Genomic DNA, 15,485 nt, shown 5'->3' with positions numbered 1-15,485 from the left:
GGTAACACCAGCGTCAGGCCTTAGGAGGCTATGGGGGGAGGCTGGCATCCTCATCCTCACTAGCATAGAAGTCCATGGCCATATCTGTAGATTCATCATCAGAGTTGTCGTCCAAGTCAAGCGGCTCAGCTCCACCGGACAGGGCTGTTACCGCATGAAGCAGCCATTGCATTTCAAGCAGCGCAGTATCTGGCAGCGGGTGTGTATCCGCGTTAGTGGTTTTGATCACGATGCTGTCACCATTAAAAATTCTCAGATCCGTATGCACATTGTACAACTTGACCTTATCTACCACTTGGGCTCCTTGATCTCCGACAAACCTGAGGTCATTTATCGCGGGAATGTCGGGTTTTGTTGTGATCCTCATGACTGGTGGGTTGTTGACATTAGGCAGCCAGTAAAAGCGAAGCTTGAGTTGAGTCCTATCTTCGCTCATCTCAACCGGCTTCAAAGCAAAATAGGCCCTCTCGTGATATTTGTGAACGCTGGGCGCAAGGCAGAGCAAATTCTTCATGGTCTCAGTGGTCGGTTGGATGGCTCGAAACCACTCGTTTACCTTATCCTCGGCCCAGAAACGCCTTAAAATCTTCCAGGGGCTATAAGGGTTGTTGATTTCCTCGGGTGATTGGAGATATCGCATTGCGAATGGAAAAATATGAGCCACTTCTACAGGCCTACCGGCACCGGTGACAATGCATTTGTTGCCATCGCGTTCGAGGCACTATAAAGCTTCCTGTAAGTATAGCTGAAATAGATACCCCAGGTAAGAGACTAACCTTATCAACTTCGGTTGATGACCTAAAGATCTCTCCTAACTTGCGTTTATGCCCGTGTGGAGCCGGGCTACTAGGAGTGCTGCTTTCCGTGGACTGAATATTGGGCAACGGGGCAGGGGCAGGTGAAGATGGGCAGGGAGTTGATGCTGCAGAGGATTGCCGGCTTTTTTGAGTCCCTTATGCAATAGCTGTCAGTAAATACTTTCTCTACCTGCTTCTTATGAAAGCTAACTCTTCAGGGAGAGCAAGGAACTCACAGTGTTTCACTACCTGTCCCTCTTTGATAAGCGCCTGCAGGTAAACGTACTGCATCTCAGCGTTGGTTCGTGCCCCCGCAACGAGTTCTTTCAATTTATCGATGTCAGCTAGCCATAAGAAAGCCCACAGTCCTCGAGAAACAGGCGTGTTGTCGAAAAGGCCGTCGAGTTCATGTAGCAACTCAACCCGCGCGTCGCTAAAGAAATCTGTCTCCAGAATATGCGGAGCCTGGGTGGTATCCATGGTTAACGACAGGCACCGGGCTCAACAGGTCGACTGAGATCAGCTACGATAATTAGCTGGTTGGATGGCAAAGGCTCTGTAGATATCAGACTGTGGAAATCGAGCTGGTCGAACAACTGTCGCATCTTGTTGAAGTTGAGGGAGGGGCAAAGAAAGAATAATAGATGAGATCCCTCTTATAGGTGATTTGAATGAGCTGTGGTGGAGATGATGCCGTCACGAAAGTAGCTAACTAGGAGAAAAATCCAAACTTAGGGGTTTCCGACACCTAGCTAGTCATTCATTAGTTATTTTTGATTTGGATGGTTTCTTTTAATCTATATTTTCATCGTTCATTTTAGGAGCCAGCTATACCTCCGAATCACGGTCACAGAAGTCATCAAGTAACTAAGTTATCTACCATTACAAAGACTAACTATTTCCTCTGTATCAGACTTCTGTTCTTACATCCATAACCATTAAACCTGTCAACTATACCACTGTGTTCTGCCATGTCATGAAATATGATTAAGCCGCCAATGGCTCAAGGCAGGCCGCAGTCTGTGATTATTAGTGTAGGAGAGATTGGCCACTTAGTCTACTATAGAATCTTTGACAGTCTTCGATTTATATCCGATAATCATGAAAGCAATCAACCATCAGTCGAAAGGCCAAATAGCCGAAAAGCCGATCAGATGATCTGCCAGTTGAGCCTCACCCAAAAAGCAAATTTTCAGCCTCGGGAATCTCAACTACTTTATATCTTGAGCAGAATCAACATCTCTCTAGAGAGCTTGAAAGATAGTTAAGCACATACGTATACTTTTTTCGTCTACTTAAGATAAAGCATACGATGTAAGGCTTGTATTAGACCCCTGTTTGCAGGCATGGAGGATACCTTCATGACTCCCTGGACGTTGATTCTGATCCATCCGCCCCGCGAAGGATTACGCAGGGGTGATGGCAAGTGTCCTATAAGATACATAGCACGATAGGCTTCAAGGGGCGACAGGGTAACTTTCGGCCAGTTGAGGGTTACTCAGCGCTCTGGCTAACTAGCCGTCAGGAAGCGCTAGATGAAAAAACGCGAATCTGTGCAGAAAACAGTCCGGTGTATAGGCTAGATGCCTTTAGTTAGAGATGCACCAGGTTCCAGCTAGCTGAATATCAAACGTACATCACTGCATGTCAAGCTATGAACCACTGAGACCTGAGACATTGAGCTTCAGGGTACACCCCCAGGATCTTTGGCTGGGCTGTCAGTCCTCTCAGGCATGAATTGCTGCTCTGTCTTGTGCTCTTGATTCAGGCTATATTCTGCAATCAAAAAACCGAGCAAAGGATTCACTGCGGACAATGCGCACATAACAATCCAAATGGTCCGAAACGACTTTGACATGGCATGCTTCAGGGCAATGGTTAAAGGTGCGTTAACAGGAAGGCCCCTAAGTATTCTTATAAGCCTAATAAGTGAGGCTGGTTGCTCTGTTAAACCTGCTTTTATCAAATTTCTCCTCAGCTGATTGTTGACAACTGCTCCTCCAATTGCGACCCCGAGGGTCTGCCCTAAGAACCGGAAAAACTGCACTAGGGTGGCAGCCATGGCAACATCCTCTTGTGGCACTGATGCTTGAATTGCCAAAGGGACAGAGGGGAAGAGCAAACCAATGCCAAAGCCCGACACCGCACCAAGGAATACCCATTGTACTATGGTTGTATGTTCCTTTAAAAGAATGAGAAGACCCAGCCCAAGATAGCTGAGTGCCCAGCCGGACCATATTGCCCAGCGGTACCTACCAGCTTTCCCAACTACAACACCGACAGCTACCGAGAAAGGGACGATAGTTGCTGTTTGTGGGAGGCCTAATACTCCCGATAGTAATGGTGTATAGTTCCTCACTGCCTGGAAGTACTCTGGTAAATAGTACACCATGCTGTATAAAATGAGGCCATGAAAAACGCTACCGGCATACAAAATACCAACGGAGCGATTTTGGAAGACATTTGGGGGTATAAGTACGGATTTCTTCACAGACCATGACCCGACAAAGAACTCGTATATCCCGAATGCACCGAGGCCCAATGCTCCAAATATCAAAGGTATTAGAGTGCGCCAACTATCACAACGGTATTGCACGCCACCCCAGGTTACTGGGATAAGGAACGACGTCAGCGATGGAATGAACAATGCTGACCCTGGAAAGTCGAGGAGTCCAAGGCGCTGAGTTAGGGTTTGAGTCATTGACTGACATGTATATCGTGGCCTAACACGGAAGCAACGGAGAAAAGAAGAGAAAGACGATTATCAAGCATTATTAGCGATGGGATCTTATCCATAACTATCACAACAAAATTGTAATTGCGGCTCGCATATGCACTTGAGGATATTCAGTGTCAAACAGTTAGTTATCTGGGGCCATGCTTGCATAATTGCCCTTGCTCTAGTTAGTTATCCGAACAAGCGGTCCTTTTAGAATCCGTTCGCTTCTAGAAACATAATACGGATATACTTCTGGCACCAACACACTCCATTTCGTGCCTGTCGCACGAAATATGATATTCTTAGCTATTCAACCGATATTTTGTAAATACCATCTTTGGCCTTCTGACGACTAACACCCGAGTCGTCGATCCGGGAGGGATCACCACAGGCACTCACTAAGTTTTCTGGAGCGATCATGGGCTGGTTGGTTCAGAGCGGAATACGAATCATGACCCAGCACAATGGATGTGACTCGAGGGATCTTGGGATCCATGATCAATCGATAGGTAAACCCAGGGGTATCTTTGCTGCATGTAAGCGAGCGCTCTTGGGTATTTCCCTCAATGATTTGGTCAGACTTGGGAAACGAGAATATTAGATCTTTGGATATAAATAGATGATAATACTGTGGATGGATGTCCTTGGTACCAAAACATCTTTTTGGAAGATTAAAGGTTGGCAAAGACAAAGAAATAACGAACGGGCTGTTCGCAAGCTAAAGAGTCGTTGAGATAATGTTGGAGTTGACCTTCAAGACTGGTACTATGGCTCCTGGCTATTCATTGCGACATTCCTGGGTAATTAACCAACCACCCACCCAGTTTCACATCGGGTCGACCAAAATCAAGCTCCCTTCTTGGCCGCTCCCACGATATCAACCGCCACACATTGAAAAGATGGCTACTTTTGAGAGAGGGCCGCCGAAATCACAGCATACCCTAGTCCGCACTGCCTACATATATTTAGAAAATCGTCCGGAACATGATCCGAAGCTGTTTTAAGAACCTGTCCAGGCTAGCTATTCTGGATACCTGATGTCTATTTTTATCTCTGCATTTCTTCGACCCGTGGAGGCTTAACTAAACTGTGTTATCGGCTTTTCTCCCGATAACTAGTTACGGCTTCAAACAACAACAGAATCATGAGCAATGATCTATATCGTACCAGGAATGAATCGTATTTGGCCATGAGTTTAAAATTGAAAACTTCTGTCTCACATCCTGCGTTGCTATCACAACCTCAATTTAATCCATGAACCAGCTAGCTTCTTCCACTCAACCAATATTAATTTTTAACGGAAATGGAAGGCGGGACAGAAAAAGAAATTCGTGATTCTCATTATGCAAAGATGACTTCAGCCTGAGGCCGCGTGGTATAAATATAACTACAGAATGCAGGGGGATGGCAACAAGATGGGTTTACTAGGGTCTCAAGAGATAGCTAGTACAAAAACCGTCTCTTCGACAGATTACATATTCCTGGACCTCTGTCTGTTTTATCAAGATACCCTTAATAGTTTACCTAATGGAGAATCCGCCATGGAAGGAATTGCGAATGTTGCTGCGGTCATCGACGTGAGTGCAAGGGTTGCGACTCTTTGCTTTAGATACTACCAGTCCGTCAATTACGCTGGGCTGGAGATAAGGAATCTGTTAGAGTGTACCGGACGACTCAAAACGACTCTAGAATCTGTGCAAGACCTACTTGATGGGCCATTTGGAAACCAACTTAAGACCTCACAGAAGCTAAGAAGGTCGCTGGATTCCACCCGAGAGCATCTTGATGATGCTGTGATGCAACTCGAAAGAAAGCTGAGAATTGGACGGAAAACGAGGTATATAAGTCGCATACAGGCATTGAGGTGGCCATTTGACAGCAAGTCTATTACGAAAACATTTGAAAATCTTCAGCTAGATCAGGCGTCACTTGATTCTGCTCTCCAGATAGATCAAACGTGAGTAAAGAATGTAAAGTCCAAGGATACCTGTAATTTGCGTCTGGACTGACCCTTGGATCTTAGTGCCGAGATTTTGAATATCCATATCAAACTTGCCATGGCAACCCTACCAGTAGCCAAAGAAGCCGCATTTAATTCTCATGCAAATGAGCATGACCCAAAATGCCATCCAGGTACTCGGGCCCAGCTTCTTGCCGAAATATGCAAACAGCTCGAAAATCCAGGCGGAAAATGTATCCTTTGGTTGCAGGGAATTGCTGGTACCGGAAAGTCTACAATAGCTCGCAGTATCGCAGCGCATTTCTCTAAGGCGAAGGGTATAGCTACTGCCACATTTTTCTTCAAAAAAGGGGAAGGTGACAGAGATAAAGCATCCCTACTGTTCACCACCATCGCCTCCCAGCTACTTCAACGGCTACCTTTCATGGCACCATATGTAATGGAAGCTCTAAATGAGGACCCAGCCATCATTAACAAGTCTATCAAAGATCAATTTCAGAATCTTATTATAGACCCACTAAAACGGTGCAAGAAGATCCCAGGGTTTCCTACCTTGATTGTGGTGGTAATAGATGCGCTTGATGAATGTCGTCGTGGAAATGATGCCGCTGCCATCATCCATAGCTTACCCCAAGCCGCCGAGTTGATAACCGTCCGGCTGAGATTCTTTATCACCAGCAGACCCGAGTTTCATATACGACGAAGCTTCAAAAGAGTTCGTGCCACCGATTTTGTCCTTCATGAAGTTCCTAAAGCAGATATTTCAAAGGATATCTCTACTTTCCTTCGCTTTAGGCTAGATGGCATAAGGGACGAGTTTAATGATAATGTATGCAGCGGATCAGAACTGCCACCAGATTGGCCTGGGCCTGCTCGATTCCAAGCCCTTGTCAGGAAAGCTGTGCCACTATTTATCTTCGCATCTACTGCTTGCGATTTCATTGAAGATATAAATTGTGGTGATCCCGATGAGCAGCTCCACAAGCTTCTAGATTATAACAATGCCAATGGTTTACCCCAGTTATATACCACCTACCTACCCATACTTAATCAACTTCTCCTAGTGCCTGATAAAGGAGGGTCTAAATCTAAACCACGCAGCCAAAGCACAACGCTAGAGGTCATGGAATGGTTCCGTGTACTTGTTGGAACGATTATTCTTCTTGCTGATCCCCTTTCGCCTGGATCTTTGGCAAAGCTACTGGGGAAGTCTTTGCGAAGTATCGAGTCGAGGTTGAGCGGCCTTCATTCAGTCTTACACATTCCTCAAAGCCCCGATTTACCGGTGAGATTATTTCACCTCTCATTTCGAGATTTTTTAGTCGACGCTATGAATCGGGATAACAATCCATTCTGGATTGACGAGCAGAAAGCACACTCAAAGATTGCAGGTCGATGTGTGGAACTTCTCTCAACAGAGAATGCACTAAAAATGGATATCTGCTTTCTAGGGAGACCCGGGAGGCCAAGGTCGGAAATTGACCAAATGACAATATATACCCAATTGCCTCCGGAAGTCCAATATGCATGCATATACTTGGCCCATCATTTGCAGCAGAGTGGCAAGCCCCTGCTAGACGATAGCCAGGTATATTGCTTTCTCACCACTCACCTCCTTCACTGGCTTGAAGCATTAGCTATATTAGGCCGTATCAGGGAAACCACCCGTATGCTAGGTGCTTTATTAGATCTGGTGGATGTACGTGCCCTAACTCCATCACGCTACATCACACTGTACCTCATAGACGCTAATCCTCTTACTTTTAGTGGAAAAGAAGTCCAAGATTATGGGCTTTGTTGCGCGATGCTCAACGAGGAATTCTTATGAACCGTTCAATTATTGACGAATACCCTTTACAGATTTACTGTTCTGCTATCACTTTTGCACCGGAGACCAGCGAGGTTCGAAACATATTCAAAAGCCAATTGCCACGTTGGATAACTTTATTGCCCCGAGTAGATGCAGATTGGAATCCGTGCGTACAGACATTTGAAGGGATACAAGGTGATAACTCAATTGCCACGTTCTCACCGGATGGTAGCCACATAGTAACGGCCTCATCTAATAAAATCCAATTCTGGGACACTATGTCAGGAGTCTGCACCATATCGATGACAATTTACGATAATAATATAGCGATGGATAAGACCAGTAACTGCCATATAGACTCCATCGCAATATCTCCGGGTGGCGGCCTGCTAGCTGTAGCTGCTAGCAATCGCGAAGACGATCTCACTACTCTTCAGCTCTGGGATGTGATTACCGGGACATGTATCTCGGGTTTTGGTGGCCATAGGAATCAAGTGAATGCGGTTACCTTCTCTCCGGATGGAAGGTTACTCGCATCGGCATCCGGTTACACTTTGCTGCAAGGGTTACAGCCAAAGGATACAGTTGTCAGGCTTTGGGATATTGCAACAGAAAGTTGTATTCAGACATTAACGGGTCATAGACACCCAATCCAGTCAATTGCCTTTTCAGCCGATAGCAAGCTGCTTTCTTCCGTGTCTTCCGATGGGACCGCTCTGGTATGGGACTTGTACTCAGGTATTCCTATCGGACCAGCTCTTAAAGGCTTCAAATTTGTGACGTTCTCCCCAAAGACCCGCCAGATCGCATCGCTACAAGATGAATTCGCTATAAGCATCCTGGATATTGAGACCGGCACCGGGATATTAACGCATGGTGCGCTGCATACTAATAGCATTACTTCAATAACTTTCTCTCCGGACGGAAGTTATCTTGCATCTGCTTCCAAGGATAATACCGTTAAGATGTGGGATGTTGCGACAGGAGCGTGCATAAAAACACTTGAAGGGCATTTAAATTCCGTTAATTCCGTTGCTTTTGCGCCCGACGGTAGCTCTATTATATCAGCATCTAGAGATTCAACCGTCAAGGTCTGGGATATTGTAAGTGACAGAACCACAGGGTTTGAAGGTCATGACACTCCTCCGACCTTTGTCACATTCTCGCTCGACGGGAGTCTTTTATTGTCTGAAGTGACCAGTAAACTCTCTAGGTGGTTGAATGGCACCACGTTACCGCCTCCTAGATCAAATCCACACAATCCATATACCAAGCATATCTTCCTCTCCCCAGACTGCAAAAGACTTGTAACGATTCCAGGAGCACCAGACGAATTTTACAGTCGAATCCAGGTCTGGGATGTGAAGTCAGGCGCATATATTAAGATATTTGAGAACCAAGCCACGCCAGTGGCCCCTACACGGCCTCAACAAGTTACCTTGTGGGATACCACATCTGGTGACTGTCTCAGGAGATTTCAGCCGGGCTTCTCTGTTGGTTCAGCTTCATTCTCACCTGATAGCAATCGACTTGCTGTTGGGTGCCTCGGGGCAATTGCAGTTCTTGAGGCAGAATCAGGCAGAACTGTAGCAGAACTCGGATGTTCTTATCAGTGGATAACAGCAGTTGCCTTCTCATATGATAATGTCAGCCTTGCCTCCGCAGCACAAAGTGGATATCTCGAGATTTGGAGTATACCGGCTAGAAAGCAGCTTGGAACTCTTCATACAAGATCTTCAAATATATCGTCAATTGAATTCTCACGGGATGGTAGATGGCTTGCAGCAGGGTCATTAGAAGGCAGGTTTTGGATCTGGGATATCAAGACAGGCCATAATATCAAACCATTGGACCTAGACACTCCGATCTATAGTATAGCCTTTGACAAGGTTGGGTTGTACCCCAAGATCAATACTGAGATCGGTACATTCACAGTGCAAGGCTCACTATTTACCAACTCTACAAATGTGGCGGAGAGACGAACCGGTTCTCAGCTCACGATGACGCGCCAGGGTATCGGGATGAGCAAGTGTGGGACGTGGATCACTTGGGATTCGGACAAAGTCCTGTGGGTACCGCCAGTATTTCGTCGTTCAGGGCAAATGACATCTGCTTTAACGGAATCAACTGTGGCACTATCAAACCGCTCCGGCCGGTTGACCATAATATCAATGTCATCTCCAAATACGCCTCCGAGCAGGAATACACACGTGCAAACTAGCTGAGGACAACCTTTAAAAATAGGGTCGTTATAAACCAATTCTATGCGGAAATTTTTTTTTACATTGAGATGTGGGATTAAAGGAATATAGCCGTAAAGTAGGTATCGGTTGTCATTAACTAGTTATATGTCTCAAATTCACAATGGTGCGCCATCCTTCGACTCATAGGCCCTCACGTACTCCGTAATGTACCCGATGTTACGGAGTATAACATTTAAAACGAAAGACCAACTATGCAAGGGTTGTTGGCGAGTGGCGGAACTGTGGATTCGAGCTGTACCTGCACGGACGGGGATGCCAGGGGTTTGATAACTAACAAACTAGGCTTAGGCTCCATGGCCCAAATGTAACCAGAGCTTAGCCCTGGTTCAGCGGTCTCTTGTTCTCCCGCCGTGCAGCTGATGTTTTTTTTTTTTTTTTTTCTTTCTCGCTCTCTTTCCTCCGTTGGTTGGCGCTCCCTCGTTACCCTCTGTTCTCTTGTTGGTGATGTTCAAGTTCATCCTGTTAATTATTAGCTCCTGTTCCTGCAAACAGTTAACTAGTGAGACTGCTGCTCGGGCTCTCGGATGTGGCGTAGGCTAACTAGTGTCAAACACCAGCATCGACGATTCCAAAAAGCAAGTAATCGTCCTGGTGTTGGAGTATTAATATCTTCGATCTCGGCCGTTGTTTATTGTTGGTGTTATGTTGGCGATCTGCGTCTGGCCGTTTTACCTTAGGCCCATTTTTGCAGAGAGATATGTATGGAATACTCCGTGCAAAGACATAGCATAGGTACAAACAAGTGTACTCTGTACGAAGGCCAGACAAAAGAAGAGAGAGAATGTCAGACCAGGAGGCTGGTACGGAGTAGTTATGAACAAGGTATGGGTGATATCCAACCGCAGATCCAGACAAGTATCGCTGTTCTCTCTCTTTGTTCAAGCTGCCGTGGCTTGTATACCAGCGACGGGCAACAATAAACAAGGAATGCAATGATGCTCTTCCTCTGTCAATTCCAACGCCGGTTTGACAAGCTGTGTTGTGATATTGACATCTCGATGTGGTAGCTTAGCCGGACAGGGACGGTATCCTCCTCTCTCAATTGCTCCCTAGTCTGCACCCACGCGTCCCCATGGCTAGGGGGGTGAGGAGGCCTCTCTCTTGCCTGTTTTCTTACCCCTACTACCATCCCATCCCTTGAGCATGATGGAGATTGGCCCACAGGAATGCATGCATCTTCGGAGCATCCCAGGAAGGACGAAAGCGCCTTGTCTTGACCATAGTACCCTACCCCCTCCCACCCTTTGACGTACTCCGTCCTCCGCATGTAATGTCCGTATAGAACCTGAAAAGAAAGGATGGAGAAGACCCAGAAGGAAAGAAGCGAGCGTCCCGGCACCTGAGTAATTCCTTTTCTGTCCTTGTTACCGATCCCTACCGCAGGGACTTGGTCAAACCTCGTTTACCTTTTACCTTCTTTTGTCCCTCTTTTCGTCCTTTCTCAGCCTCTCTCTCGCCTCTGACATCGAGCGCTCACGGGGATCCCTCTGCTGCCATCTCCCACCGCAGCACCGCAGTGATCTTGTCTCATATTCACTCGTTTGACCCTTCAGATCTCCAAGTCTTTCGTTCAACGCGCCCTCTTCTTCCCCACCACCCTGCAGACTGCTAAACCCTGCTGCCGATAAGAAACTAGCCCTCCATTAGCCTGTGAATACGACCAGACACGCACTGTTTTCGGACACTTAGACTGCTCTCTGCTCAAATCCGCATTTTTCTCATCTGGCGCTTCTCGACAGCAAGCCAGAGCGCGAGCAGGACCTCTGTGCGCTTCAACTTTCGCTCTCTCTCGATGTGATGACGGCCGGTCAAGATGGCTCCCCGTAACTATTCAGAGTTGAGCAGGTCCCTCGGCCTGCTGGGAGATCAATTGCCATGGTACTGGAAGGTCGTCTCCATTAGTTCTGCGTGGTCTCTGTTGATCGGGTATGTGGTGTGCTTTTATTGTCCCGACAGCTGCGGTTGTTGGAGTTGAAGTTGAGATTTACCGCTTTTGGCTGAGGCATTGCTAACGACGACGCCGGCTTCTTCCACCGTGATGTGATACAGCTTCATCCTCCTCCCCTTCGCCATGGAGCCAAACGATGTGGAGCTGGGAGCAAACAGGAATGCGCTTCTCGGAGCTGCTGTCATCATTCTCACGCTTGGATATCTTCTCAGCGCCCTTTACTATGTGCGTTGGCGCAGAAGTATCTATCTCTTCAACTCTCTTTTCTTGTACGGATTCTACATCTATCACCATTCCTGCATTGATGCAATGAAAGGTCATGCTAACTGCGATGTATATATGTACAGTGCCTGCTTTACGTCTTCCATCCTGGGGCTGTTTAATGTTATTCTCAATATCCTAGTACGCAAGCTGCTGCCGATGAGTATGATGTCCACCATCATCGTGGCCATCTCCTGTGTTTCAACGGCCGCGTATGGCTTTTTGGCCTTCTACTTTTCCGACTACTGGCTGTCGGTGACATGTTCACGGCGACGAGGGCGAGCACGCACCCGAGCTGCTACTGAAGTGGCCCCCGACGACGCAGAGCTACAGCGGAGACAGCTTTTGCGCCTCTATCTACGGCCGGATAGGGCTCCCAGCGTGGAGCTATCACAGAGCACATTCCGGATAGACCTTCCAGAGCATCAGTCCGTCGCCGGCACGGAGGAAGAGATGCTCGTCACTCCTCCGCAAAATGCATACGAGCGATCCCTACACTCCGTATCAGCGCCGAGCAATTACCCTTCCGAAGCACATTCAAGCCCGACTTCTGCTTATAAGCTGAATCCTCTTCGGTACTGGCAGCCTCAGCGTGGCCACCGAGACCAAATGCGCCCTCTGGCTGAGTTAATCAGCTAAAGGGAGTTATCACACCTGCCTATTCGTAACGCTGCTTCAGCGAAACGAATGTTACTACTACCCGGGGAGCCCGACTGTACGTTGACCAGTCATCCGGAACAATGTACCACCAGATATCCAACCTCCTTCATTTCTTCATTATATTCAGTTATTACGCATCAAATACACTGCAGAAAGAGGATAGGGTTAATCAACGCATTTATATGGGGCGGATCTCAGTTATTCTTCCAAGGTTACCCAGCATCAGCTGATTGAATCTTACATGGAACGGAGTCGTCCACTTCATCTTTCTTCATCCATTCTACACTCTAACTATACATCCCGGTTGTGATTATCTATGTTCTTCTTCTCCAGCTATACTTTACTTGGTTTTCATTTGTGGGCGGGCAACGGAGGGGGCCAGCGGCACCGTTCTCTATCATGTGGAATTATGGATTCAGGATTATACGGTTTTATTTCAAATGTGAAGATTATTGAATTAATAGGGATAGGTGTATGATTTTTTGTTGTCCTTTTTTATTATTATTCTTGAATATATCTTTACTACATTGCATTCCATTTTAATCGCGGAATTTAACCACATAGCCCTATATCCCCTCTGGCGCGTCAAGCAGCGCTTCTCCGGGGGCCGAGAACACGGAAAAGCAGTTGTTGGCACCGTGCAGACACCGACCAGTTTAGTAACTGACTATTGGTGTAGTTATTCTCGGTGAAGATGCTCGCTCTGCATAATGACCTTGTCTTTTTCAAAACTTGACTATCATTAAGTGAAAGCTCTTGCACGCACCACATGTCGCTGATGGCACGCCCAGCAACATGAGAAGAATCATCCACCGGTTGAGAAAGGGACTAGTAATTACTGCGCTTGTAAAGACAGACACAAAGTACCATGCCCGTGTGTTTAATATCAAGCCCTGCGTGTGATCAATCATCAAATGGCCAAAACTTGTGGAAGATATCCCTCTCTTCTGGAGTAAGGGCTAACTCCGCTGCCAGCTCCTCTTTAATCTGAAGAAGACTCGCTTTGAATTCTTCGTAGTTTCCATGCTCTATCAGAGATTTCTCTGGCCAAAGTTCCCCCAAGCGTTGCTGTATGCTCTTCATAGCTTCAGCGCTTAGCTGGGCTGCTTCCCTGTCGGCATCAATCTCAGATATGGTTTCATCTGAGAAGGCAAGGGGGAATTTGGCTACCTTTTCTCTATTATCGGGATGAGATTCAAGCCATTCTCTCCACAAGTCTAACGATAGAGCATGGAATTGGGGCTCACCAAGCTCATAGAGGCGACGGGAAAGAAGCAGCAGATATCCTTTAGTTGTGTTTTCGAACATTGCTGCAGTATACTGACTGGGGTTCTTCTGCTTCACGAGCATACGCCAGGCCACCATCACTGATTTATCATAATAGTGTTTGATTACTTCCTTTTTATCGCATTCCGGCAGCGAATTGTAGTCTTTGGGGAGTTCTGGGCGCTTTAGGCTGTCGCCAATTGGAGCACCGTTATAGTCCAAGAAGGAAGGATCCATGCAGTGATCAAAAAGCGGAGATATTTGAGTCGACTGCCAGTCAATAATACCCACCACTTCAGTAGGTTTCTCCCGATTCACGAAGATATTCTCGCTATGAAGGTCATCATGCCAGAGATGTCCATTTGCTAATGATGGGTCGTCAGGGAGAAGGATTTCCAGAAGTTCCAGGTAGGACTGGGTAGCCCTTAGCCTCTTCATACGTGTAGGCTGATATAGCCCTGGGCCATATAGCATTGCCAATTGTTTTGGAGTGCGTGGGCTGCACTCAATAGCAAACTTTTCACGGAGTCCGATTGCTCTTCGATAGTCATAGACAGATTTCCCTAGATTGACAAAGCAGTCAGTGTGAGCTAATAACTAGGATTAACTATATTCCAAGCAAAGCAAAGGTGCCTGCTTACATGGCCCTCTGTCACACTTCAAGACATCCCGACCATCATCCGACCACTCACGGCCTGTTGCGGGGCCGATAGCAAACCGGTCGAACTTGACGGTTTGACCGTCACGCTCAGCAAAGAGAGGCTTTCGAAGCAACTCATCCAGATCGTTGGTATAATAAAGGCTCCCAAAGCTAGCAAATTTTGTCGCGGTCCACACCCTCTGGTAATCGAAGACCTGTAAGAAAATCTTCATCTGATCCGCGGGATCTAGGGTTGGCCAGACTTTTCCAAGCGGAATGCCGTCGAGCTTCTCCATGATCATGTACTCGGCCCCGACTTTGTTTCTCCCGTCCAGCCGTGAGCTCCACGCATACACCTCTGGCGCGGGCGTTTTCAGCACATTGCGCATCTAAAAGTATAGTCAGCGAGAGCAAGGTAATAATATACTCAAGGGGGGCTAGTAGCTAGGCTCACAAAGTCGATTGTCGCAACCTCGCTAGCCGTGGTGTAGTGAGGTATCCCGGCGTTTGGATTAGGGACCTTGCCAATGACCTGTCTCTCATTATCGAGGGTGAACACGTAGGCTTTGTTGAACATGCCGTCGGCGCACTTTTCGATGTTGATGCAGCGTTTTGCACCAACTGAGCTAGCCGCGATACGTGCCAGCTCGTTCATGTCAAATGACACGCGCCGCTTCGACATTTGCTCCTTTTCATCCAGAACGAAGCGCCCACGGGTAAAGTTGAAGAATTCATCATGTAAATTCCAGTCTGCTTCCACTAAAGTCTTCCCGCCAGGGTCCTTTCCCAGTCATAAATACTTGATGTACATACCTTCTTGGGGCGCCATTGTTCGTATCCACCTCGAACGGACTCCACGAAAAGGGTCACATCTGGGCGTCTGGGGCAGTAAATGGGCACTGATATGTATGGGTGATTGGCGCGGCCACCTTATGTTGCCTGAGTCGCTTAAGAGAGCCAAAGCATCATGCTGGAAGGGTATATAAATGAGGAAAATGCAGTCTCTTGTTGAAATCAGTTGGCTAGCGTAGTTAGCCCGCCTTGGCATTTCTTTCCTAGCAATGCATAGGTAGTTACCTAGGTAATTTCTCAGAGTAGCGCCTTGGCAAGAATGTTGGTAACTGCCGATATCTTGTTCTGATACTATCGTTGATGCCCTC

At 47.0% G+C, this 15,485-nt stretch overlaps 5 protein-coding genes across 5 annotated transcripts; 2 read left to right on the top strand and 3 right to left on the bottom strand.

Moving 5' to 3' along the window:
* Positions 1-28: 28 nt before the first annotated feature.
* On the bottom strand, positions 29-1,277 carry MGYG_07049 (hypothetical protein; the record flags this gene model as incomplete). The annotated part of the gene is made up of 4 exons (XM_003171003.1): positions 29-721; positions 777-846; positions 886-952; positions 1,034-1,277. The coding sequence occupies 4 exons, from the start codon at positions 1,275-1,277 to the stop codon at positions 29-31; spliced, it is 1,074 nt and encodes a 357-aa protein (XP_003171051.1).
* A 1,204-nt stretch (positions 1,278-2,481) lies between these two features.
* On the bottom strand, positions 2,482-3,498 carry MGYG_07048 (hypothetical protein; the record flags this gene model as incomplete). The annotated part of the gene is made up of 1 exon (XM_003171002.1): positions 2,482-3,498. The coding sequence occupies one exon, from the start codon at positions 3,496-3,498 to the stop codon at positions 2,482-2,484; it is 1,017 nt and encodes a 338-aa protein (XP_003171050.1).
* Positions 3,499-4,931: 1,433 nt separating this feature from the next.
* Positions 4,932-9,511, top strand: MGYG_07047 (vegetative incompatibility protein HET-E-1; the record flags this gene model as incomplete). The annotated part of the gene is made up of 3 exons (XM_003171001.1): positions 4,932-5,473; positions 5,540-7,175; positions 7,244-9,511. 3 exons carry the CDS (start codon positions 4,932-4,934, stop codon positions 9,509-9,511), a joined length of 4,446 nt encoding a protein of 1,481 aa, XP_003171049.1.
* Positions 9,512-11,363: 1,852 nt separating this feature from the next.
* MGYG_07046 (hypothetical protein) lies at positions 11,364-12,398 on the top strand (the record flags this gene model as incomplete). The annotated part of the gene is made up of 3 exons (XM_003171000.1): positions 11,364-11,476; positions 11,600-11,767; positions 11,846-12,398. 3 exons carry the CDS (start codon positions 11,364-11,366, stop codon positions 12,396-12,398), a joined length of 834 nt encoding a protein of 277 aa, XP_003171048.1.
* Positions 12,399-13,322: 924 nt separating this feature from the next.
* Positions 13,323-15,154, bottom strand: MGYG_07045 (phosphotransferase enzyme family protein; the record flags this gene model as incomplete). The annotated part of the gene is made up of 4 exons (XM_003170999.1): positions 13,323-14,248; positions 14,327-14,714; positions 14,780-15,084; positions 15,139-15,154. The coding sequence occupies 4 exons, from the start codon at positions 15,152-15,154 to the stop codon at positions 13,323-13,325; spliced, it is 1,635 nt and encodes a 544-aa protein (XP_003171047.1).
* Between the last annotated feature and the right edge of the window lie 331 nt (positions 15,155-15,485).

Source organism: Nannizzia gypsea, genomic scaffold (genome assembly GCF_000150975.2).
Source record: "Nannizzia gypsea CBS 118893 supercont1.6 genomic scaffold, whole genome shotgun sequence".
Lineage (NCBI taxonomy): Eukaryota > Fungi > Ascomycota > Eurotiomycetes > Onygenales > Arthrodermataceae > Nannizzia > Nannizzia gypsea.
Note: the sequence above shows the minus strand (reverse complement) of the source record. Positions and strands in the feature narration are given on the sequence as shown.